The sequence below is a fragment of the Crocodylus siamensis genome, chromosome 6, assembly GCF_052110815.1.
Source record: "Crocodylus siamensis isolate JL-2025a chromosome 6, ASM5211081v1, whole genome shotgun sequence".
NCBI classification, from domain to species: domain Eukaryota; kingdom Metazoa; phylum Chordata; order Crocodylia; family Crocodylidae; genus Crocodylus; species Crocodylus siamensis.
The window spans coordinates 73,888,522-73,913,042 of NC_143400.1; the positions used below are offsets into that span (position 1 = coordinate 73,888,522).

The 24,521-nt window shown below is 41.9% G+C and overlaps 1 protein-coding gene across 4 annotated transcripts in view; it reads right to left on the reverse strand.

The window, feature by feature from the left end:
• Nucleotides 1-653: 653 nt before the first annotated feature.
• Nucleotides 654-24,521, reverse strand: part of PLCH1 (phospholipase C eta 1) — a 215,964-nt gene continuing 192,096 nt past the window's right edge. For 2 of the 4 annotated variants that reach the window (XM_090053306.1, XM_090053308.1), the window contains 8 exons: nucleotides 21,829-22,008; nucleotides 21,639-21,746; nucleotides 20,768-20,892; nucleotides 18,709-18,793; nucleotides 14,001-14,147; nucleotides 13,060-13,139; nucleotides 8,064-8,424; nucleotides 655-4,099 (listed from right to left, as the gene is read on the reverse strand). In XM_090053306.1, the coding sequence (XP_089909432.1) occupies nucleotides 2,019-4,099; nucleotides 8,064-8,424; nucleotides 13,060-13,139; nucleotides 14,001-14,147; nucleotides 18,709-18,793; nucleotides 20,768-20,892; nucleotides 21,639-21,746; nucleotides 21,829-22,008 (3,167 nt within the window). In that variant the 3' untranslated portion in view covers nucleotides 655-2,018. Of the gene's footprint in view, nucleotides 4,100-8,063; nucleotides 8,425-8,902; nucleotides 8,963-13,059; nucleotides 13,140-14,000; nucleotides 14,148-18,708; nucleotides 18,794-20,767; nucleotides 20,893-21,638; nucleotides 21,747-21,828; nucleotides 22,009-24,521 lie in introns of all 4 variants that reach the window. The other 2 variants (XM_090053310.1, XM_090053309.1) reach the window with 2 other exon arrangements.

The window sequence follows — 24,521 nt, forward strand, 5'->3', positions numbered from 1 at the left end:
CTAGGGCTCCACGGTGTGCAAAACCCGAGCCCCTGGAGATTACAGCTGTTGCAATTCCTAAGGCTCAGGGATTTTCCCTGTGCATGGTGTACTGGTGGGGGAGCAGGTGCCCCCACCATACATGCCTGGCCCTGTACCACCCAGTCCCCAGAGCCAGCCAGTGCCACTGCCCAATCCCTGCTGATGACAGGTGCAAGCAGGAGCCTGTCAGCGGGAGGAGCAGATAACCCTACTGTGTGGGCGTGGGCCCTGCTGTGCATACCCCAGCTGAGTGGGGAGCTGAGCCAGGTCTTACTAGTCAAAATAAATGGGTGTAGGAATAAAGTCTGAGGATTTATCACATGTAAATGCCAGCAAATCAGATCAGTCACACCAGTTGTTCACTGAACACTCAATTCTGCATCTCCTCTTTATGCTGAGTTTTACCTTACACCATAGATTGTGTAACTGAAAGTGGATTATACCAGGGTTAAAATACAGTAATAGAAAGGCCTAGACTTCCCCAAAATCCAGTTGGAAAAGGGAAGAACATTTGTAAACATAGTCCTTTCTGACTGGGAATACAATACTGGCAATTACAGAAATACTTGGTAAATATAACTTCCTATCAGAATTGCTTCAAAACACTGGAGTTTTTAATACTTTTAGAAAAGAGTCAAGGCTGCAAATTGCTAGTTAGAACCTTGAGCATATCTACAATGAAAGAGTTTCTCCCCGTGTAAAGGTTTATTACAAATTCATGACATGGCAAACATCTGCAATCACTGACTACTAGTTCAAGAGTAACTGCATTTGTTATAGCTTCAATAAGTATGCACCCAGGTACTTAAAAATCTATTTTAATGATGTCTCCAGGAATAATAATGTCCCATATTACAAAAAAAGAGGCAAAAGGTACGTCTTTTACATATAATGAAAAATATGTTCACAGTGAAAGCAAAACATTTTAAAACCCAAAATAAAGCTAATCTTGCTCCCTACAAGGAAGATTTTGTATATTTTTGTAATCACCCACTCATTTTTCAGTGTTATATAGAAAAAGCCCTTTTCTCAAAATCATGTGATTATGGTAAGCCAACTACGTATTCTGCTGTGTGAGCTGTAAATACTGTACTGACTGTCAACAATTTAGAAGTATAATTACCAACATAAAGAAAACAGCTCTGCTACTGTATTCAAGTTACATAAACAGCCAATAGCAAAAATACATAACAAAATGTATGGAAAACAAGATTTTCCTGCTCTTTTACACAGAATCTTCTAACTTTCTTTTTCATTCAACTTTGAGACTGAAGCAAACATTCAACAAGTGGAAGAAAAAGACCACCACCATTCTAATGCCCTAAAGTGTGGAAAGACAATCTACATGTTATTTGAAAATTTTCTTCAATCCTAATTCTACAAATTTATAGTTGTCAATTTGTAGCTCATGCACTGAAGGATTTAAAACTGACATTAGCAAACAGGTAAGTACAATTTAGATAAGAAACAGTTTTACCAAGGAAGGGTCTGATCTAGGACAAAGAAATTTGTCCCATAAGTAGTCCTATTGACTTCAATGGAACACTGAGGACAGAAAGCCTCATGCTCAGAAGAGTATGATCCAAAAGGGTGGCCCTTCTAATATTTTCTTTGAAAGCAACTAAAAGGTTTAGGAAAAACAGCAAGCGATTTACTGCATGAATTGCAGTGTTCTGCTAATGTGCACCTATGTGCTAAGCTCTTGTTATTAAAATGTACATGCGTTACAAATACAGAACACTGTGAATGTTCAGATCTATTACATGCAAATAATTCCCTGACTAATTCACTTCATAATTTCTAAATCAAAATAAGACTTACATAAGAATGGATCATTTACATGCTCTTTGACAGGAAAGGACACATTAATCAAGACTAAATCACAAGTTCAGAACTGCATTACTAAATAATTTAAACACCAAAAGCTGCACTTCTTGCTAAAAATCCTTCCATCACTGAAAGAATTTGTAAACACTGAGGATGTACATTTATACAATTTACAGTCTCAGCAGGAAATAAATTTCTGGCTTCTCATCACCGCTTGCCTCCATCTGCAAAACAGAATCATCAGTATAAAACTGATCATTAAATCCGTACCGCAAAGAAGTGCATGCACCCTCTGGTATGCCCCGACCTTCCACATCCTCCTGATTGAAGTTATTCAGATATCTTGCAATGTAAGAGCCAGTGGAATGCCTGTTGATAACATGGGGTGAGGCTGATGGTTTGTTTCTGAGAACTACCCCCGCTATGCTGCTCGCATTAGAAAGTTTTTGTTTGTTGGCTTCTTGTCTTTCCTTGGCACGACTGGCGATATTACGTACTCTACTCTGACTTCTGGATGACAGTTTTCTGACCAGTGCCTTGGGGCAATCATCATCATCATTCTGCTTAGAATACAATGCTTGACAGCTCTCTTCCTGGTCAAAAGATACCAGTTTTCGCAGCTGTTCTGTAAGAGCATCTGTAGAATGTGGTCTCTGCGTATTCATAGCAGCCACTTTCTTGTCCCTCATGCCAGATGTAATAAAGCTTCTACTTATGTATTTGTACTTGCTTTCAAAGTTGCAGGAGATATCCTCTGATGTCAAGTCTCCAAGGCTTTTGGATTTGCAAGGACTAGGCTGTTTCACAGCTGCAGGAGGAAGGAAAGGCAAAGCATTCTGAGGGGTAGCAGAGTACATTTTATTAAAACAAGATTTTGGGGAGGTACACGCCACATCCTTTTGTATATCTGGAGTTTGACAATGATTATTAGGCAAAAAGTCCACACTATTATATTCTGGGTAAGGAAATGGTTGTTTTGAACTATTTGGGTCAATGCTGCAGAGGCCCTCCTTGATTGAGTTATTCCCAGAGATTCTCTCACTGTTGCACACTGGTTCATGATTGTGCTTGAGTTTCAAAGGAGAAGCAAGCTGGCTCATATCTTCTCTCTTGTACTCATAAGTAGTTATCAAGAGGTCTTGGGAATCCCCATCAACTTCTATTAGACTGCTGCCTGCCGAATTTATACACATGTGGGGGTTAGCTAATGTATCTTCCAAGGTAAAACTATTAGAAGTACAGGAACTGCAATCCTCAAGTGTTTCCCAGTTTGTACCACACATCCTTTTGGAATCTGCTTCAAGCAAATGGAGAGGAGATGTACAAGATGACACAGCAGGGCTTTTTTCTATGCAAACTAACTTCTTCTTGCAAACCAGTTCATCTACTGGTTTACATTCAGAAACTGGTGTAAGAGATGCCTCATGGATAATTGTGTACACTGAATACTCTGCTGTCTCAGGGCTTGAGAACACAGTGGTATCTGGAGTTGAGAATAATGGTGAATCAACAGGTTTTATCAGATTGTGCTTACAGGATGTGTTCAAATCAACAGCAAAGAGATGTGGATGTGATGACATTACGCTGAAGGTCTGATTGCTTGTGCCATGAAGACTTGAAACAATAGTCAGATTAGTTTGGTCATCTGTGATGTCAAACTGTCCAATCAGTGCTGAGACAGAACTGCCAACGTCACTCTCATTTGTTAGGGAAACCTCATCTATAAGACGAGAAATGTCACTATCTTGCATGGCAGCAGTGGAGTGCAAATCATGCATGTCAGAACAGATGGTGGAAGAGATATCTGTCAGTGAAAAAGTCATTAGAGATCTGCTCCTTAAAACATTGCATTTATTGTTTTCAATATCCTCTTTTTGAGAAAGAGAATGTCTTGGCAATGTTTCTTTCTCTTCTTTATATACTTCAGTGTTGTCATCTCTTTTTTGACCTGTACAGTGTGTGTCTTGTATTATTTCTGTTGCAAGTTCAAAAACAAAATCCTTCCTTGTATGAACAGGTTCATTGGAAAGATGATTTTCCTGATATATTGCAGGATGATTTGTTGCAGCTATCCCACTTGCAAAATCTAAACATCCTGGTTTTTCATGTATGGGTGATGATGTAGAACTGTCAGTTTTGGACTCTCTCTGGGGAATCTCATCTTTAAGCAGAGATACAGAATTTACAGTAGACTCAGCTTTCTCAGGTTCTTTTGAATTTTTTTTTTCACTTGTATCATCACTACTATCTGCTAAACGAAATAAAAAGCATATTAGTTACATACAATATGTTGTCTATTGTTAACAACTATTTTGTCTTTAGACAGACAAATGGAGAATGTAAAATTAGTTACAGTTGTGATAGGACTTAATTATGGGTTTGTGCAGGTTTAGTACAAATTATCTGTGAGATATGAATAAATGGGAAAATATAGTTGTAGGCACTTCATTGAAGCTTCCTTTGAATGTCTATTACATCAGGCATGTGATGTAATATTTATTGTAAATAATGTCAATGAGGTACCATATCTTGCATATGTGGCATTACCTTCGGTTGTGTTCCTATTCAGATTTGTACTATAAAGAAGCATGGCAACAAAGACAGAACAAAACAGCTCTGTTAAACAACATAATATCTGGAAACAAGAGGCATGTTCATAAAAATTCTGAGTAAAAAATTGCATCTAGCTGGCCCCCCATGCATAATGTTCTTAGCAACAGCTTAGAACAAAGACGTGCAATTTAAGATTTCATTTGTAAGTCTCTAATGACATTTACAGTTCTAAACTTCTGCAATTGTAAGAGGACAAGAATTCATATAAAGAATATATTTTAAATGTTTCTACATTTCTACAACTACTTAAGTCAAATCTTACCTCCATGCTTAGGTAAGATCCATGTTATCTAAGCAAGGGTTGAATGCGTATAGGAGAATTTGACCATTTATGAAATACACAATTTCTAACATTCACCAGAAATCAACTCACGGAGAAATAAACAAAAAAAGTCACACTGCCTCCAAAGGTCATGATTGTCCATTTACTGTGCATTTAAAATTCCTACTATAGTCAATTGGTGGTTTTTTTTATGTAGGGAATGCAAGACTGATCCCCTGATCATGAAAAATAAAATAGTTCAAATGTTCTCTAGATCCAAAACACTGTATTGAAATAACTGCCACATACTCATTGAGATGCTCTGTAAGTTCTTTGATTTCCTATAGAGACAGAGAGAAGTGTATGAAGGCAAATTTCATTTTGGTTTAATTCCAGTTGGATTCCTGGAGATTCACTTAGCCAGGCAGTTTAGCAGGGAAGGGCCTATATTGGGTTCAATTTAACATCCATCTGTTCTCTGCTTTCTTTAATGAAATGTAAAAAATTGTAACCTAATAATTGACCTTCAGTCTGAAATATCTGTGCTTCCTTATCCTTCTGCAAATACCAGCTGTAGTTCACACACATGCACGAGTCTTGGCTACACCTTTTCAACCTTCACTCACAAAAAAGACTTGCTCAGAGAAGGATACAGATTTGAAGTTCTCAGTAATCCACATCCTTTGAACTCATGGAGAAGGTCTCCTTGGTTACCTCCCATGAGGGAAATCCAGTCTGAATTTTATCTTCTTCACTATTCAGTCTCTTCACATCTGAGATGCCTAGGGACTTAACCATATCTTTCACTAACTGTACGATTTTGGGAGGGGAGCCCTGCTCACCTCTGTCCTTGTGGGACAGGTTCTATTCTTCCTACACGTAGGAGGTATTACATTTACTTCCTGTTATATCTTTTTAGGTCATAACACCAAGGCCTGTACCCTTAGCAGAGCATGCTCTTGTTAGTGACATCCTAGAGCCACTGAAGAAGTTTTTAATCACCTCTGTGTCTTCTAATGATAAGGACACACATATGTTTGGAGCTATTTCAGAAGGAGAACATTTCAAAAGAGACTGATTAGGTTCTACTTTCTACTTACGTTCAACTACACATTTCTACATTGCTTCCTCCAGGGTTAAAGCTGGATTGCTTGCTACAGTGCTGATACCATTCCAGGCATATCCACACATAGTAAGAATATTGAAACACTCCTCTTTAGAAATGGCTCCGAATACTTTTTCTTGCTGCTTACAAGTTCTTTAGGGTAAAATTCCCTTCTTTAGAAATTATCATATCCCTGGCCATGAATGCCCAAGCTGCATTAGTTTTGTGACAGATGAGGAGAGAATCTCTGAATACTAAGACACTGTGTAATTCCAAGACTTGATAAATAGGCCTTAGGAGGAATTTCCTTTTCATCCTAAATTACTTAGAGAGTAATGCAGTGTGTGCATAAATTCTGTTTTAATCTGCTCATTGCTCCCTGCAAATCAGCTTTAAGAAGGACTAGATTCTTTGTTCCTACCAAGCTATGAGTGATGCAAGAATGCAGAGAAGTAGAACAAAGTTAGCAGAGGTACATATTCTTGCCCTTGCCAGGGCTACATGAATCCCACATAAATTTAAGAATGGCTGCATTGATTTTATCAGCTGCTTTTCCATAGACTAAGTAACCAGAGTGTAACAGCACTTTGTGTTTTTGTCACAGATGCATGCCTAGCTCACTACCTATTTCAAAAGCTGCAGAAAAAGGAAGGTGAGAGTTTTTTGGCAGTATTGCCATATATAAAACCCCCTTATTCTCTGAAGAACCATGTCTGCCAGGTGTACAGGCCTTTTACAAAAACAGCATGAAGCAGCCACTAGCCACTAAGCTGACTTTCAGATTACACAGGGTAAAGCAGGAATGGCTGTTGTGTACTACTATGTCACAGAGGTCAGAATAAGAGTGCAGAGGATATGGCCAAGTCCTGGAGGCTAATCGAGGAGTCCAAACTGCCTCCAGTATTTGCAGGAAGAAATGTACAGTAGATGCTTCATATTGGGTAAGAAACCCTAACCAAGAAAGAAAATGTTTTATATGCCATTGGCACATAATCAAAGGCTTTCTGGAGGTATTTAGATGCTCCAGCAAATCAAGTATTAGTCACATAGGGCACCTATACATGTGTAGGGATGCTCCTCCGACACACTGTAATTACAGCACATTAGAGCAGACTTAATTAATCAAGTCTGCAGGAGCACGATAATTACCTCACTCCAACAGACTCCAGCATCAAGTGCCTCAGTGTCCCCATGCTAAAAAATGGCAGAAAGGGTCTTTAAATAAAGCTCATTTGACAAGGTTTAGTTAAAATGCCGCCATCATTTTTCAGTGTGAGGATGCTGATACACATGATGCTCCAGGAGTTTTAATTAGAGCGGCTGTCAGAGCCACTCTAAGTGCCTCTGCCCCCCAATCTGAAGCATGTGTATAAATGCCCACAGAGTCAGATCTCATGCCATTTGTTCAGGTTTTGTATCAATAACTCCACTGAATTCATATATTAAAAACCAGGCCAAATGCATTTAAAATATATTTTTCCAGAGCTACTTCAAGAATCAAAATATACTGCAAACTAACATTTATATTAGAACATTAAAAAGACCCAAATTTCTATCCTGATGTACCATTTCGCCATCTAGTAGAGGTTTTAAATATTATTAAATTAATTTAAAAGGAAAAGGTCAAGAACGTTAGACTTTTCTTCATCCTTTACATCTGTTTCCAAAGTCTATGTTATTCCTTATATGCACAATTCCAAAACACAAGCTTTATGCTATATTTCCCTTGAAAAAAGAAAAAGAAAAACCTACTGGGCCAACCAGCAAAGTCTTGTGAATAAACACACAGTGGCAAAGCTTTAAAGAGATTGAAGTAAAAAACATCTGGTAAGAATGTAGTTTTCAGCTTTGAGCTATTAGTGGGATAATTAAAAAATAACAGCAACAAGAGCACTTCTTTTACATATGAGAAGAAACTTAATAAGTGCCCTCTTAAGAAGAATTCTGAAAAATATTTAATTGATTTGCCTAATCTGTGGAGTGGAAAACTTTCTTGGGTTTCACTTGTCAAAACATTGAAAGAGATTTAAAAATGAATATGATTTTAAATTATATTATTACTGTTATTACATATTGGTTTGATATCGACTATAATCTTGACATCATATGGGGTTTGATCCTGTAGCCCTTATTTACATGTGTTCACTGAAAAAACTGTATGAGAGTTGTAGGACTTGGGTCTATCAATAGATTTTTAAACCTGTTGCACTAAAAGTCACTTTGGAAACATCTTACCAGAGGTACTTTCTTTTCTTTTGGCACCTTTAAGTTTTTCACTTTCTGGTGATGATGATCCCACAAGGAGATATTTGTCAACTGGCACAGATGAAGGACGTGCTTGCAAACTCCTAGCTGTACGTCTGAGAACTCCTTCCTTGTCTTTCAGTTCTGATGGCTCAGACACACTGTCCTTAAATTCGGTAGTTTCCTGAAAGCCCATTTTGCTTTTCTTTCTGCCTTTTGCCGGAGCGCTGGCTGTGCGTCGGAGAATTCGATCACCAATGGATCGCTTCCGTACACAATGCCCATTGTTTTCAGCAGAATGGTGCTTGGAATTCTTGTGAAACAGCCCTCTGAATCCTATCAGCTGCCTACTCTGAAAATAAAAGATCCACCACAAGCTTTAAGTAAGGTCATTACATTAAACTGATACAGCAGTGTGTTTCATAAATACTTATGACAGGTGAATACAAAATTAAAATAAAAACATAGCGAAGTAAAAATTCACACCAGACAATTCACATGTATTCCAACCAGGAAATTATCAGCATAGGTCTCCATGAATTCATGCATGTATGAAATTTCTCCTCATTAGGGTGGCAGCCTGCCATGATTACAGTAGAGGTTTACTAAAAGTTTCTTAAATCAGAAATGACAAGACTGTAAGAAATGTGCTGTAGTGACAGGCTACCCATTAACTCGGAGTTTTATGACATGGGCTCCTCAAAGCAATGCTCAAATGTTCAGAATATTAATGAAGAATGATGCGATATGGTAGTTACAGATCATGCGATTAGGAATTGTTCAATAACTCCATGTCTAGCAAGTGCAAAGTGCATGCCAATGAAGACTACCTTTGTGGCTCCTAGAAAGTGCAATATAGTATAACTGGGATTGAGGATTAAAGGACTCCACTGAAAGGGAAAGAAATGCAAATATATTTTTGCCTACTGCTTTCAAGACCATGACAAAAGCAAACAACAAGGTAGTTAAAGCCTATATCAAATCCTTTGAAAATGTTAATTCGTGTTATACCAATATCAGTCACACAGATATTGTGATTTCCCCGGGTGTGGAAGTGCACTCCTTTTAGATATACCTTGGAAACCCAATAATACAGTCATTATTAAACATCTGATGAATAGACTAAATTATACAAAAAAGTCAAGACTCCTAGGGCTTTTTTTTTAGATCTTCTGCTAATGTAAATTCATCCTATACAATTATATTAAGAACTCAAAAATTCACTTTATTTCTTAACTGCATTCCCTCTGAAAACTTTGAGAGTCAACAGCAGTAGTCTAATAGCAACCCCCCCTGAATTTCAGGAACAATGACAGGGGATATCACTTGCATTTAGGGGCAGAACGCTGTATACACCCAACTGCTATTTTTGACACTTAAGCAATTTGCAGTCTGACTCTATGCAAAGTAGGCTGAATTCTGACGGGGTAAGAATGTGGCTCTATATGTGTGCAACTGCCAAATTCTGGATTGGCAAAAACAGGAAGGAGAAGGAGAGTCCTTCTACATGTTAGTTCAATAGTCAAGTGTCTTGGACACTCATGCAGGAGACCCAGGTTTTAGGACCTGCCTCATCGAGATGGGATTTGACCTTACATAGCTCCACCATGCTATAACCACCAGGCCACAGGTCAGGCAATTTCTTCTCCAGCCCTCCTCTTGAAGCTGAGCCAATGCACTTTGCATTTAATATTCATTAGATAAAATGCATGGAAAACAGTAGCAAAGGCCCTGCCTCGTCAGAAGCCAGGCTCCAGGCTAACACCCAGGTTGTGTTTCCTTCTAGAAGAGCATCCACTTTACTGAGCGATGTCAGGGGTGAAAAAATAAACCCAAACAAACTGCGCTTTACAGGAAGCAGCAGCATATTAGTTCAACCCAGCTGTGCAGCATCTGTATAAATTGCACACTTCAGCAGGGCTTTTTGGCACTTTTATTTAATAGCTGATTCAAACAGCTATTAGATAAAAGCACCAAAAAAGCCCTGCTGAAGCCCCTAATATATACAAACACTGGGCAAGTCGGGGTCAAACTAACATGCTGCCTCTTCTGGGCATTCACTCGGCTTGGCATGGAGGTGCATCAAATTTAAAGTAAAGCTCTGCATTTTGTTGGATTTGTTTTTGGGGGGGGGGTGAGGGGGGGAGGGGGGCCTACATCTGTAAGCAGCTCAGCTCTTTATCTTACTCTCTTCCCCCTGCCCCCCCCATAGCTTCTTTTCTTGGGTGCCTAGGGAGGGTACTGGTGAATGATACCAGAATGATAGCTTTGGATACTAAACACCTCCCTGTCTACATCACAGATACAGCACAGGAAGTGTCAATGCAAATTTCTCAGGGGTGCCTCACCTTGAAACTTGGGTTTGGAATGGAACTGCTACGCATATTTGCACTATAACTTCAATCACTGGTCTCTCTGATGAAATAGGGGGCCAGTTGTGAGGCAAGCCATTGTATACTTAGACTAGGTTGGCACATCCGGGAGATTCTATTAGTCTGGGATGTTCATGAAATTCTTGCAATAGTTTATCATAACTGAATTGGACCAGAAGCTGCTGACCTGGATCATGTCCTTCCTTACTTTCAACTTACAATTTTCCATTGGTGCTAATGTTCATAGATCTTCTTGATCAGAGAATGAACTCTGGGGGCGACCAACTCTTCTTTTAACTGCCTTGAAAAAAATAAATCTACCCTACATCTTAAACACTACGTCTGTCTTTGGTAGTCTACTCTATTTTAGTTATCTTCTCCATGCTGTACATGCCTGTTTGTCGGTCTTAACTTCCTCATAAGCCTCTTAAAAAAACTGTAATAAAGGCAAATAAAACAGAACTCATAAGGGCATGCACTGTGCATCTGCTTTTTATTAAAAAACCTGAAGTTCCAAAACTCTTCTTCTTTTAAAATATAGCAGAAAAATAAAATAACTACACACACTAAAACACACAGGATTCAGAACTGAGCCTCAAGTTTCAAAAATAACTTTCCCCATCTCCAACAGTTTAGAAGGGTTTGTAATTCCTGACAATGACTGTTATAAAAATAAAGTTAAACTGAACCTATGGGTATATACTTAACTGCATCTACATGCGAAATGACTATTGGGGCTACATGAGAAATGACAGTTAGGTGACAACAGTAAAACCATTCACAGTTGTTCATTTTAAGATTATGGTAATGAAATCTTATGCTTTGGGGGGCAAACTGATAGGGTAAGAAGGAAAAGGAAAACTGCTAGTTAGAAGGAAAAATGTATATCAATAGGCCTTACATTTTATTTCCCTGCACAAGGGGAAAGGGTGTGAAATATGCCACTAAGGGTAGGACTACATTGCAAAGTTCAGATTATGTTCTTCCAATAGCACTATGTCATCCTCACTACAAGTCACTATACTCATTTCACAAGATTAAGTAGAGGCCAAGCCTGCAGGCTCTCGTAAGAGTCTGCCTCTGCTGCTACTCACTTCTCTGCTCAGCCAATTTGCAGTGTGGTTGCAGTACACTGCAATTCCCTGTTCTTATGTCATCCAGTCCTTCTGCACGCTTCCTCCTCCACCCTCTACTCCCTGGAGGCTGGATAGCACTTTAACACTTTAAACTTCTGCATTTAACCCTTTCATTTTCTCCATCAACTGCTCCTGACTACCAGCACAACATTTTTCAGTTCAGACTGCAAGCCAGCCCCTCAGGCGCAAAGCCACAGAAGTATTTCTGACATGCAGCTAGCTGCTCAGTGGAGCACACAAGCACCTTGGTTACTATCTGGATAGAATAATCCAAGCACCATGATTCTGGTGGCAGTAGTAAGACTATTCACTATTACAATGCTATACAAGTTCACTTTGTCATCTGGCCATTCCCAAATCTAGGTCACAACTCAAGCAGCTGTTCCAAGAGGTAAAGGAAACAAAGCAAAGCTCTGAGCTCTTGATGAGCTTGACAAAGCATCTGCCAGTGTTTCAGCACTGAGCCTATCACTTCATGATTCCATTCTTGTAGGGGGGATCCCAACATGGTTGCTGAGCTGGAAAAATATAGTGTATGCAAAAACCAAGTAGTAAACGTTTCATAGTGTTGCCTTATCAAATTTAAATATCTTTACATGCCTGTTCAGGAGTTAAGATCAAAAATGTATTTTGCTTAATGTATTGTCATGATTTGTATAAACACAGTGCACAGATCACTCATCTAAAATGGAGCAGTGACTTTGTTTGCAAAATATACGGCTCCTTATTTCTATCATTAAAAGGCCCTTTGCTGGGCAGCTGTCCCATGGTGGGTGGGCAGCTGCAGTTTTTGGCAAAAGTCCTATTGAACATTCAGTAGCAAAATTCAAACCATTCAGTTTAGTTTCCCATCTCATGTATTTAGAGAAAGCCAATGTGTAACTATCAGCTAAACAGCACTCACATCACCAGTTTATAAATATTCTTCTAGCTATGTGAACCTCAAAAGGTAGGTTCTGCAGTGTTTGGTGCATCACAGAGGCAAAACAGAAAGGAGGAGGCTTTTCAGACAAATTAGTGTGGATGAGCGAAGGACATTTTTCCTTCCTTAAGCTCAGAGCCTGCATGCCAGACCGCACAGGCAGCTATCACTGTTGACATGCTCTAAATCAGAACAGCAACTAGCTAAACTTTGCATTAGTGTAAATGATGACACAAGGTTTGCTCTGCTGGAAAACTGGGGGTTTTGTCTTCTTTAATTTGTGGAATGGAGTGAGGTTTGAAGTTATAAAAACTTTGCTTTTCTCAGAAGTGTTACATAATTAATCACTGATAGAGGCAGGGGATGCTGTTTAATAAACCATTGTTCTGACCCAGTATGAAAACAGCTACGTTCTTAAATTTAAGGAATCAGTTGGAGCCCACATTGCTTCTATGAGGCTGTATAGCTGCCTCTTTGTATTTCTGTTTACAAAACACTAACCAGCAACATCTGTAAACCTCAGTAAAGGATCTGTAAAGGTAGGTAAATATACCTACCTTTCCATAGATTTCATTGATTGTTATATGAACAAATATAGATGCTTCTGTCAGTCCTTCTAAATACACATGACGATAGCCTAGTAATATAAAAAAGAATGTGGCAAAGAATCAAAAACATGTCCTTTATGTACAATTATCAACAGTTGCCCCACAAAAAGTCTTTTGCCTTTAAACTTTATAAACACACTGACTGAACAATCCTGCACATTATTAACATTGTTCCCTCTGTCATCTTTGAGGTGAGTTTCTCAAAGACCTTCACAAGCATGAGTGTAGTCTCACAATCTCCTAGCATGGCATAGAGCAGGGCTGTCCAACATGAAAGTGTCCAGGGGACATGTGCCTCATGGGCCATATCAGCAGGGGCTGCACACCACAGAGGAAGCAGTAGCAGGGGCCACAGGTCCCCCTAGGCTGCCTGCCCCATGTGTAGGCATGTACAGGCAGGTAGCCCGCACCCCACTGTACCTCATGTACACATGGGCGGGTGCTCCCTGGTGTGACGCAGCATTCCACCTCACCTTCAGCTGCTCCCCTTTGGCACACAGGCACTTCAGGCTGCCAGATACCCCAGCACCATGGGCTACACTGGGCTGCACTGCACTGCACCACCCTCTGGGGCATGCAGCAGAAGCTGGGGGGAGGGAAGGAAAATGTCAAGACTCTGGCTGTTGCTGCAGCTGAAACAACTGGAACAGCAGCAGCCACACGTAGCCGGCAGGCCACCACTTGGATAGCTGTGGGATAAAGGTATTTACTGACTCTATATCACAGATGAGGAGCCAGAATGAGGGGAAGACTTTCTAATGCCAACATGAAGTAGGATCCAAATTGCTAAGGTAGCCTAGGAAATTCCACCCTAGGATAGTCGATAATTTGTCCTGGGTCACAAAGGAACTCTGTGGTAATTAGTCCCAGTCTTCAAAGAAGGAACTTACCAGGCACAAGACTGCTGAAAGCCACAGTTCTTTGTCCAACAAAGTCTCGACCAATAGGATCGTGGTCCCAAACAAGAAATCTAACCAAAGCTATTTCAGGCATGTGGATAGTAAAAGTAAGTGTTTCTTCCCAAACAGGGTTAAATCCTATGAAATGAACAAAGCAGAAAGTCAGCAAGGGGATGACAAAAATAGAGCAGCAGCAGGGGGGTGAAAAAGACATCTGTGGAACAGAACTAGATCAGATATTATTTCTCATCAACAATGGGCGCATCTACATGAGACACTTATTGCACAGTAGCTTAATAACACTGTGCAGTAGTGTATTAGCACATAGCAGTGTGACATGTACCCATGTAACTGTATGAAAAGATCCAGATGCAGAAATAAATGAGTGGTTCTCTCTCCCAGACATTTTTAAAAATTATTATTCTTTTATTTATTTTTAAAAACAACAAAATGGGAATTAGTTGGGCAGCAGGCTGAGGGTCTGCCTATGGCAGCACAGCAAGGCACGCAGATGTGCTACTAGACCTATGGGAAGTCAAGCACAAATGTACCAAAAAGCACAGAAGCTGTCCCTACTTTTCCCCATAGATCAGAGCCATCTGTGAGAACTGACAGATTGTTCTACCCCATTGCTAGCTTCATCTCCCAAAAGGGTTGAGGTGGCAGAAAGTCTAAGGCACAGTTTTCACTTTGTTTCCTATTATATTTATATACCATGCATACATGTATGATATGACCTAAGAACTTTTATATAAAGGAGACATAGGCAGAGCATTTTCTCACGTTGCACTCCCTTTTCCACCACCGAGTGATCTGCTTTGTTCTTCTCACTCTAACAACTTTTACCCGAAAGCAGGATTTTAAAGCCCCAGATACCAGGTTACATTATCCATCAAAAAAACAATCACATGGTTTCATGTTGTGACAGTGAGCCATCTCTAAGCTGAGTCCAATCATTGTCCCACCTACCCGTCTAGGGCAGTCTGCCCTGCCTTGCCTGCCTTGATGTATAAAAGATGGAAAGTTGCGGGAGGCTGCCCATTTAATGCCCTGATGCTAAGGGAGTAATATGCAGCTCTGAACCTTCCCTTATACCATATCCCATGCCTTGCAGATAGATTCCAAAATCCACTATCATTTCCCTGGCCCCTTAACTCAGCTGCCCTCGGCCTCTGGCCCAGCTTGACCTCAGGTATCCTTAGATGTGCCTGGGTTGCATGCCTCCTCACTGGGGCCTCCCCACATGCCCTCCCTCTGGGACCTCCACTCTAGCTACTCCAGTCAGCCCATGTGCAGTCCTTCAGACCCCCTTAAGGCCCTACTCTACATGGCTGCCAGCTCCCACTCTGCCTCCTCACTAGGGTCACTACTCCGCCCCCTCACTGGGGCTTCTGGGCCTTATGCCCCTTGGGCCTCAGATATCTATCAACATGCTTCAGGCCCAACTCAATGGGCCTTGGTCCTGCACTTTTCTGCTGGAGTGTGCTCCTGATGGCCATGTGACCACCCCCTCCCCCAGACTGAGACTATAGTCACCTACCTGCAGGCTGCTCTGCTCAAGCCCTTAAAGCAGCAGGCACCAAAGGTGCCCTGCCACACATGTGCTATCAAGCTTTGCAGTTGTATTTATCACTGATGTTTAAAAATCCAAGAGCCTCAAATTGATACAGTTGCCTGTGGACCCAAACTTTGTCTTCACTTTTTTGTATTTCTTGGTGCTGGTTTTGGGTATCCTGCCACCAACCAGCAACTTCGGTGATGTCAAAGTTTGCATTATTCTACCTTCAGGTCATTTATTTATTGTGTACTGCTACTCTATGCTAATATCTTCCCAAGACTCTTGTTAAGTGCTGATGCTTAATCCAAGTTTTTATTCCCTCTTCACTGTGGAGACCAGTCCATAGTTTAGGTTCCTTGTCCAAGGACTGTGGGTTAAATATTTGTACCATTCTCCTTCTGACCAGGTTAACTGCTTAATTAGGGCCCAGATCCTACCACCATGGCTCACATTACATGAAACTTACCTTGTTAACAGGCTCATTTTAATCGCTTTGAGGATTTTTTACCAATATATTTTAAAATCAGAGCTCTCTGAAAAGTAAGAGGCTACTCAGCAGGATGACAGAATCTGTCCTGAAGAGGAAAATTCCAATGAATATTGAAGAGGATTGCACATGTATCTATCAGAGGATGATACGCCCTAAATCACTATATAATCTGCATTTATAACCCAGGCCCTTTATGAAGCTTTGGAGGGAAAGGGCCAGGTACTACTAATTCTGGAAGCTGCCAGTTGAGCAGACAGCTAACAGAGTAGTTCTGTGCTACCCAGGATACATGCCAGGGAAGGAAATGAGGACACATACCTAGAAAGGAAAACAAGTGACTACTCTCCCACCAGGGCTATTCTGAGGGCCCAGTTTCCCTCTTCCTATCCTCTCTCCTCCCACCCTTGACCAGAAATTTCTTCCTGGACCTCCCTGTTAAAAAATGTTGAAACAGCTCCTTTTTTCATGCAACAGTTTGCTTTGATGAATCAGCAATTCCCTAAAAGTGTGTGTGTGGGGAGGGAAATCAATGGAAAATTCCTGAGCAGCTCTATCAGACTAGCCTGCATGGGACCCAAATCAGGAGCAGTTCAAAGCCAGCTTGGCTGTAGTCCATTCCTACTTTTGTGCATACACAAATTAACTGAAAATCAGGCCCTCTGTTCCTTTGCATCTATACAAGATGTCAGTAATTCATAGTCAATGGTATTAAAAGCTACAGTCACAGTAAAAAAAAACAAAAAACAAAACTAGCACAAGCATTTTACCCTATCACTATAAGGTGAGTCACTACGGACCTACTAGGGGACAAGTTTGTTGTAACTGGATCCCAGCACAGTTATTAGACTGTATAAAAGTTCTTAAATCAAACCAGCTCTTTACTGGTTTATGTGGGTGATAAATGTATTATGTGGTAGTCTAGGCTACAACGGAGTCAGGTCCCTTTTGCATTTGCTGACCAAGCTTGCCTAAGCATATATGATATTTTTTTCTCAAAGAACTTCATATTATTTTAAGAAATTTAGGTTAAACAGCTTCAGCACTAGAAGTTCCTCACACATCCTGTTCAAATCATATCAACAATAGCCAGGCCAATAATCAACAGAACACTGACGTTACTAGAATTATTAAACACAACTTCTTAAAAGTTATTTAATTGTATGAGGGGCTGCGATAGGTGCACCTCTTCGGGGTCTGTCCACTAGTGACCCCGCCCACCTGTTATGGGTCAACCGCCCACCTTCTCGCCTGCCATGCCTTGTTGTTAATTGCTTAATTAGAAGATGTTAATTAAGCGGGAGGCTGGCCATTTTCTGTCCCAATGCCAGCGGCTCCTTTCCTCCCATTATACTGCAGCCCAAGCCTTGCAGATGTACCAGACATTGTTCGGTCAGTCTCGCTCTCTGCACCCTCTCTGGCACTCGGGCTCTCCGTGGCCCTCGTCTCTCACTGCGCCCTCTGCCACTCGGTCTCTCCGTGGACCTCGTCTCTCACCGCACCTTCTGGCGCTCAGGTTCTTTGAGACCCTTGCCTCTCACTGCGCCCTCTGGCACTCGGGCTCTTCGCGGCTCTCATCTCTCACCGTGCCCTCTGGTGCTCGGGGTCTCCACGGCCCTCATCTCTCACCACTCCCTCTGCCTCTCCATGGCCCTCTGGTGCTCAGGCTTTCTGTAGCCTTGTCTCGCAACTGCGCCCCGCCTCTGGGGCTTGTCAATTGCCACCCCCTCTGCTCTGCGGCTTCTCTCAGCCTTGGGGCTCAGGTGGCTGTAGATGTGCCTGGCCCCACAACTCCCCTCCTCCGGGTCTTGAACCCCCACTGGGCTCTGGCAGTGTCGGCTTTACCTGGCCTTCAATTCTCCACCCCCCTTCTCAAGGCTGGGGTCAGTGCACCCTGAATGCAGCACCCACTCTGGCACCGGGGTCCCCACGCTACTGTGGAGCCCCTATGAGGCCTCCTCCAACCCCTGATAGCCTCACCCGGTCCTCCAGTCTAAACAGCAAACACAAAAACACAAGCCCCTGGGCTATAACATAAAATGTAAGCTGTCCGGCTAAACAACATTCAATCCCTACCAGGGAATTCTCCACCCCATAACAGCAATCAGGAGCTGCTCATGCAGTCAGGCTTCTCCCCTCTGTTTGCTCTGGCAGAGCTCCTTTTCCCTTAGCTGCTGGCAGGGAACTGCCTGCCTGGCCTCAGCCTGGGGTTATATGGGAGCCAGGCCCTGCCCCTTCTAGTCAGCTGACTCCCACCAGTTATCCCGGCAACCCACAGCTGGATTCCTTACTTATCGCTCCACAAGTAGCCAGCACCACAGTGCCCTGCTACAGGGGCCTACATCAAATAAGAAAAAAGTCCATGCAATTAAATGCAGTCTACAAGATCAGCTCTTCTCACCACAATATATTAAATCATTCTCTAATTTGGCCTGATGTTTCTTTAAGAATCTGCAAATATGACGACATTTTATATTAAGGATAAAGTCATAAATCATTCATACAGTTAAGAAGTAATTGATGAATATTATAAGCATACTAGAGACTTGAAGAATATGTGCTATAGAGGATTATAAGTGCCATAATGTAATATGATGTGACAGTTATTCAGTAATTTACTATAAGAGAAGAGGAAATAAATTGTATTATCTTACCATTATCATCCACCACCCTGGTCTGGTCTTTACAACAATCTACAGGTAATCCAATAATCTCCACCTCAACAAAAGGATCTATTATCTGTTTTAAAAAATGTTATAAATAATGGTTATTTTTCTGTAACACTCTATATGAGATGCAGGCAAAGTATGGCCCGCAGGCTGGATCTGGCCCACCAGGCCATTCTGTCCAGTCCATGGGGCCTCTCTAAAATTTGGAAAAGTATTACCTGCCAGTGGCTGCCTGTCAAAGCTGATGAGGTACCAGCAGCAGGAGAAGCTGGCAGCAGGACCCAGTGGCGGCAGAAGCAAAGCCCATCTAGCCCTGCCCCACCCCAGTCCCCAACCACAAGCTTCTGCCTAGCATAGGCTTCTGGCCTTGCAACCAGGGAGCTGTTCCCCTGCCCTCTCTCCATCTGAGAGAGTTTCAGAGAAGAATGGGTGGAGGAAGGGAGGGCAATCGCCCCACTCCGTGGGGCCCAGGCTGAGCCAAGCTGGCTTCAAGCCACACTACGCAGTCCTGGCCATGCAGCTCAGAACTGCATCCTCCCAGAGCCAGCCCACCCCAGCCAGCACCATGCAGTTACCTGCTGCATGGCCAGGACAACACAGCATGGCATGGAGCCAGCCTGACCTGGCCAGGAGGAAGGTAAGAAGCAGCAGAGGTGGGTGGGCATGTGGGAGAGAAAATAGGGAAGCAGCAGGGGAAGGGCAGCAGTAGTGGCAAGGGAAGAGCAGTGTGGGAGGGGTGGCAATGGCGGGCAAGAGCACAGGGCCTGTGTCAGTGCTGGTGGGGACCCAAGGTGGGGCAGCAGGAGCACAGACCCTGGGCACAGGGTCTGCCTGCATGCATCATGTGAGGCTTGCATGAAGTCCGCCCGAGTGGTGTGTGTCACAACATGGGGTCCCCAGGGATAGCATGGGGACCCTAGGGCTTTGTTACCATGCCTGCTCTGCCCTGCGAGCACCTTCTAATCTCTCCTGCCATGTCTTGTTGGTTGAAATAATAAGTTCGGAGAGTCTGCCCACAAGTTTGTGCGGTCATGGTCCTCATGAACCCCATTAGATCCTGCTGATCTTGGATGTTTTGTTGGGTCTCACTCAAAGTCAGTGCCTCTCAAGACACCCTAAGCCTTATGTGCTAGATGAATGGCTCGCAAAACTGCCTTTTTACCATGCCCCATGCCTCACAGATTGTATCTAAATATTGTCTCTTTTGATAAGGCTGCAGTCTAGTTCAGCATCCTGTTGTTACTGGCCCTTGGCCCCTGGCCCCAGTAGCACCACCCTCTGGTGCCAAGGTCCCTGAACCCCCTGTAGCAGTGCCTTCTGGCACTGGGGTCCCTGCACCCCCTGTAGCAGCACCCTTTCTAGCTCTGGGGTCCCAGCAGCCTTGTCCTTGTGCCCTCACTGGCATTGGGCTCACTTCAACCCTAATGCTGCACCCTCACTGGCACTGGGCTCGCTGTGGCCTTGTCATTGTGCCCTCACTGGCACTGGGCTTGTTTCATTCCTATTGAGGCCTCCTCCTCCCCAAATAGCCTAATCCCGGTCCACCAGATTCAAATAACAACATAAATACAAGCCCCTGGGCTATAACATAACAACAACAATAACATTAGAGCTCACACTCTGCCCCTTTAAGGAGGCAAGCTTCTACCTCAACAATGTGTGCATCGCTAGTGGGGCCAGAGGTGTAGCCCCAGATACTTTAGGAGCTCCTAGCACCCATTAGTCTTACCAGCAGCAGAATAGGCAACCAAGCATTTCTGAGTAGTGTTTCTGCAAGAGCTTCTTCTCCCTGGCTGCTGACAAAAAACTAAACCCCTACCAGCCCCAGCCCTGGGGCTTATATGTGCCCAGAATTTTTAAAGTACAGGTTTCATGGACAAAATTCAACGTATACGAGACAGTGCAAGAAAACATCTAAAAATTACTGGTATATTCAAATTTAGAAAATAAACTCTCTTTTGTCCAAATACTATCATGTCACTCCCAGTCATTTCTATAATATTCATCATGAAGAAAAAAATTGGTATCACTCAAACTACTGTACCTCTCCTCTGTCTCCTAACATTGAATCTGGAGGCTTAGGCAGCTGCTGACCACTGATGATTTTGAGAATAAGCTGCTTTTTAGGGTTGGCAGGAAGTGGGTCAGCAGAAAAGGGGTTGAATGTACCTAAAAGTTTGCAGAAAGTGAGAATAAGTGAAATCCTTTAATATATTATACTCTAATACAGAGCAAAAAACAGATATTCTACCCTCTATACAGCACAGAATAATAATTTTATATAGGCACAACACAGAACTCAGTAAAGTAAGCAGTGAAGTAGGCTGACATGCAAGGCTGACACCAAGTTTTTGTTCCATTTTCTACAACCCTTTCTCAGCAGAGCAGTCCTTATTTATAAGAGAAGTCCAATGATTTCAAGAGAGTGAGGAAACCTGGAGGCAAGGGTTTGTCAGACTGGGCTTCCCATCAAAAATATATATTTCTAAGAATGAAGTATCCTGGATACATGGACCTGGAAAAAAGTCATTTAAACTGCATAACCCTCCATCACTTCTCAAATATTGTCTACTATGGCCCAAAGAAATGCAAACAAAGCCATTTTAAAACAACAGTGGCAAAATCAAAACCAAAATAATCAAACAAATACAAAATGCCTTCACTATATGATGGAAGGGTCACAGACGCCTTTCTAAAAGAATCTTCTAAGGATGTAATTAAGTTTCCCATAAAAGGTATGGAAAGAATCTCACTGGCTTCTATGAGATATCAAAGAAAAATCCTACACAAGTTGGTGTTCTTCTTTGTCTCTTAGTCCAGTTACTTGCTTCTAGATATATGATATTAACAGTTTTACCAGAAAAAAATTTTTGAAAGAAGAAACATATAACCACCACCATATACTGGGACATTACCTTTGCATATCTGCTGAGGTTTTAGGACATACCCACAGTTGCCATTCATCCTGAATTTTGCTTGATTTAACTGCATCATACGTCCATCAGACTGGTAATTTAATGCCACTGTCAAATGAGAAGATTAAGAAATCATTGATCACTATAGAACAAAACACCTGGGAAAATATACTATTCATGAAACACGTACCCAATTGGCAACCAGTAGTCCAGTAGGGCAAAGGATTGAAATTGCTGGAGTCAATCCGGTATGCTGATGGATAGATTCTGGTGAGTTGTTTTTGGTTGTAAAGCATAAACTGTTCAGCCTTCTGCTGTACTACCTGATGGGCTCTTGTTTCACTAAATGATAAAACATTGCCTGTAGTCCCTATGTGTAGACAGTTAAAACAACAAACAAACAAATACAAAATTATGCTGTAAAACAAAGGGCTGAATTTAGGTCTCAGTTACACTGGTATAAACCTAGAGTAATTTAGATAGACTTCAGTAAAGTTATTCTAGATTTGGATCACGTTAAATGTAAATCATGCAATATTATCACATTAAATACAGGTCACACAAGTTTTATTTTGTCCAGCTGCCATTAGGTAATATTCCTAAACTGAAGCTTATATAAACTTATACAATAAGACTTATATAATGAATATAATTGCAGTTGACAATGATCACATACTTGTATAGTGTTTTTAGTTGTTTGGGGATTTAATACTATTAAATGTTAAGTAACTTCTGAACAATACTCAGTAACATTAACTCTTCAATGGGCACTGAAGCTGCTGAGGAGGTCCTCAGTACCTCACAAGTTCATAATGATCTTTTCCTCCATTTATTTTCTCACAAGTTCTATGCACCATAGAACAGGAACTTTCTGTGTCCTGAAAGTGTATGAGTAGCCCGCTCACATTGTCCTTAGCTGTAATAATAAGAACAACAATAATCCTCCTCACATGAAACCTTTAAGCTCTGTTGGTAACTACCCACTCGGTTTGTAAAGATTTCATTTATGTGCTCCTGGGTTCTATCCTGATTCTGTTAAAATCAATACCAAAATTCCCATTGACTTCAGTGGGAACAGACCATAAATTTGTAAGTCTGCTGGTGTTTCTGATTCAGTCAGTCTATAAGATGCATCTCTAGTCTGCCCTTCCTTCATAAATCTGCTCACAGCCATAGGCACCAACTTTTTATTTTTGCTATGGGGGCCTAAGATGATGGACATGTAGAAAGTTTTATGCATTTCAGGCTACAGTCTTCTTTGCAAGGGAGACGAGGTCCTTTGGCTCCCCACGTACTTGGTACCTCTGCCGTAGTCCATTCAATTCTGGTGAAGATCTGAGCTTGTTACCCTGTACACCCAAAAACATTCACTGCATCTCTCTTTGAACACATTTTATTCCTTGCCTGGTAGCTTAATGTCAATATTTGTGAAAATTCACATGTCTGTAGAGCTCTACGCTAACTTCCAACACTACCAAAGGAATTTTTGCACCCAAGTCTCGTAAATTCACCAGTTTACAGGTGATATATTCCTTGGATTAAAAACTCACTTTTGTGAATTGATTCAGATCTATCCAGTGGGACTTTCTCAGCTCATTTATTAGGCATCAACAGTCTACCATTATGCACTAAACTGCCTTCCATTCTTTGTTTGGGGAGGTTAGAAAGAATTTAAAATAAGTATTCATTGCATGTACTTCAGTGTTATACAACTTCTATTTGATAGGCTATATGAAAAAAATACATTCTGAAACCAAATTATAGGTGCCCTAAGAAGTTTTAGACAGTGGGGTCACTCAGTTGCATGAATCATCTAAAGACCATATAAGAAGAGAAAAGTCAGTCAGCTTGCTCAGGGACACAGCTAATGAACCATGCTAGTGCTGGGCTTGGGTAGCAGGGAATGTATAAATATCTCTATAAATGCTTCTGCCTCATTCAGTATGAATGCTTCTGCCTCAAACCTGAACCACTGAAAACTCAAAGAACACCCCTGACATAAACAAGTTTATTTCCCACTGACCATAATGGTAGTAGTGCTGGCTTGCACTAAGGTTGAATTTTATACAACAAATGCTCTATTTCACATTTCTGACTCACACCAAGCAAGCCTTTGCATCAAGTTTCAATTTATTTTTAATCAAACTGCCATTATGGCAGATCTATCCCGGGGGTTTGTTGAGCACAACCAAATACCAGGTGGCAGATCTCATCCAACTTTCTCCACATTTATACTGGTAACATCTTTCAGCTACCTCCTGACAGCCTGCAAACTTCCTCAGGAATCCTATTCCTCATACGAGGGCTGTGCAAAACAGCACCATTTCAAAGGGACAGTGTTTCATTTTGCCGTTTCAAAGCACTGTTCCGTTTCATTTAATCAAAACTGTGTCGCTGTTTTGATGCTGTTTTAACACGTTTCAACATCTCACCCACAAGCTATAATGGGGAAATCACAAAAATGCCTATACCTTTGTCATTTCAAGTCTGATTCAAATAAAAATTTCAGGGATGGTACCCCCTTCTGAGGGCATTATGTCTGCCAAGTTTCAAGGAGATAGGTGTAGGGTGTTTTGTGAAACTGCACCTCAAACGGTGTAAAGCAAAAGTAGTATCACTTGCCGGCAGTGGCAGCCTGTTGTCATCCAACATGCAGATCTGGGGGTCTGCTCCCTCCGGGAGGAGTCCGGCACAGTTCTGCAGCCCTCCTGGGGGGCACAGCCCCCAGATCTGTGTGCGGGATGACAGCAAGCTGCCACTGACAGCTGGGTTCTTCTGGGTGCTCAGTGAGGGCTGCGCCTGGCAGACTCAGGTGCTGGGCCCAGCCACTTGCTGTCATCTGCATGCTCTGCAGCCAGTGAGTGCAGAGCTCAAAAAAAAAGC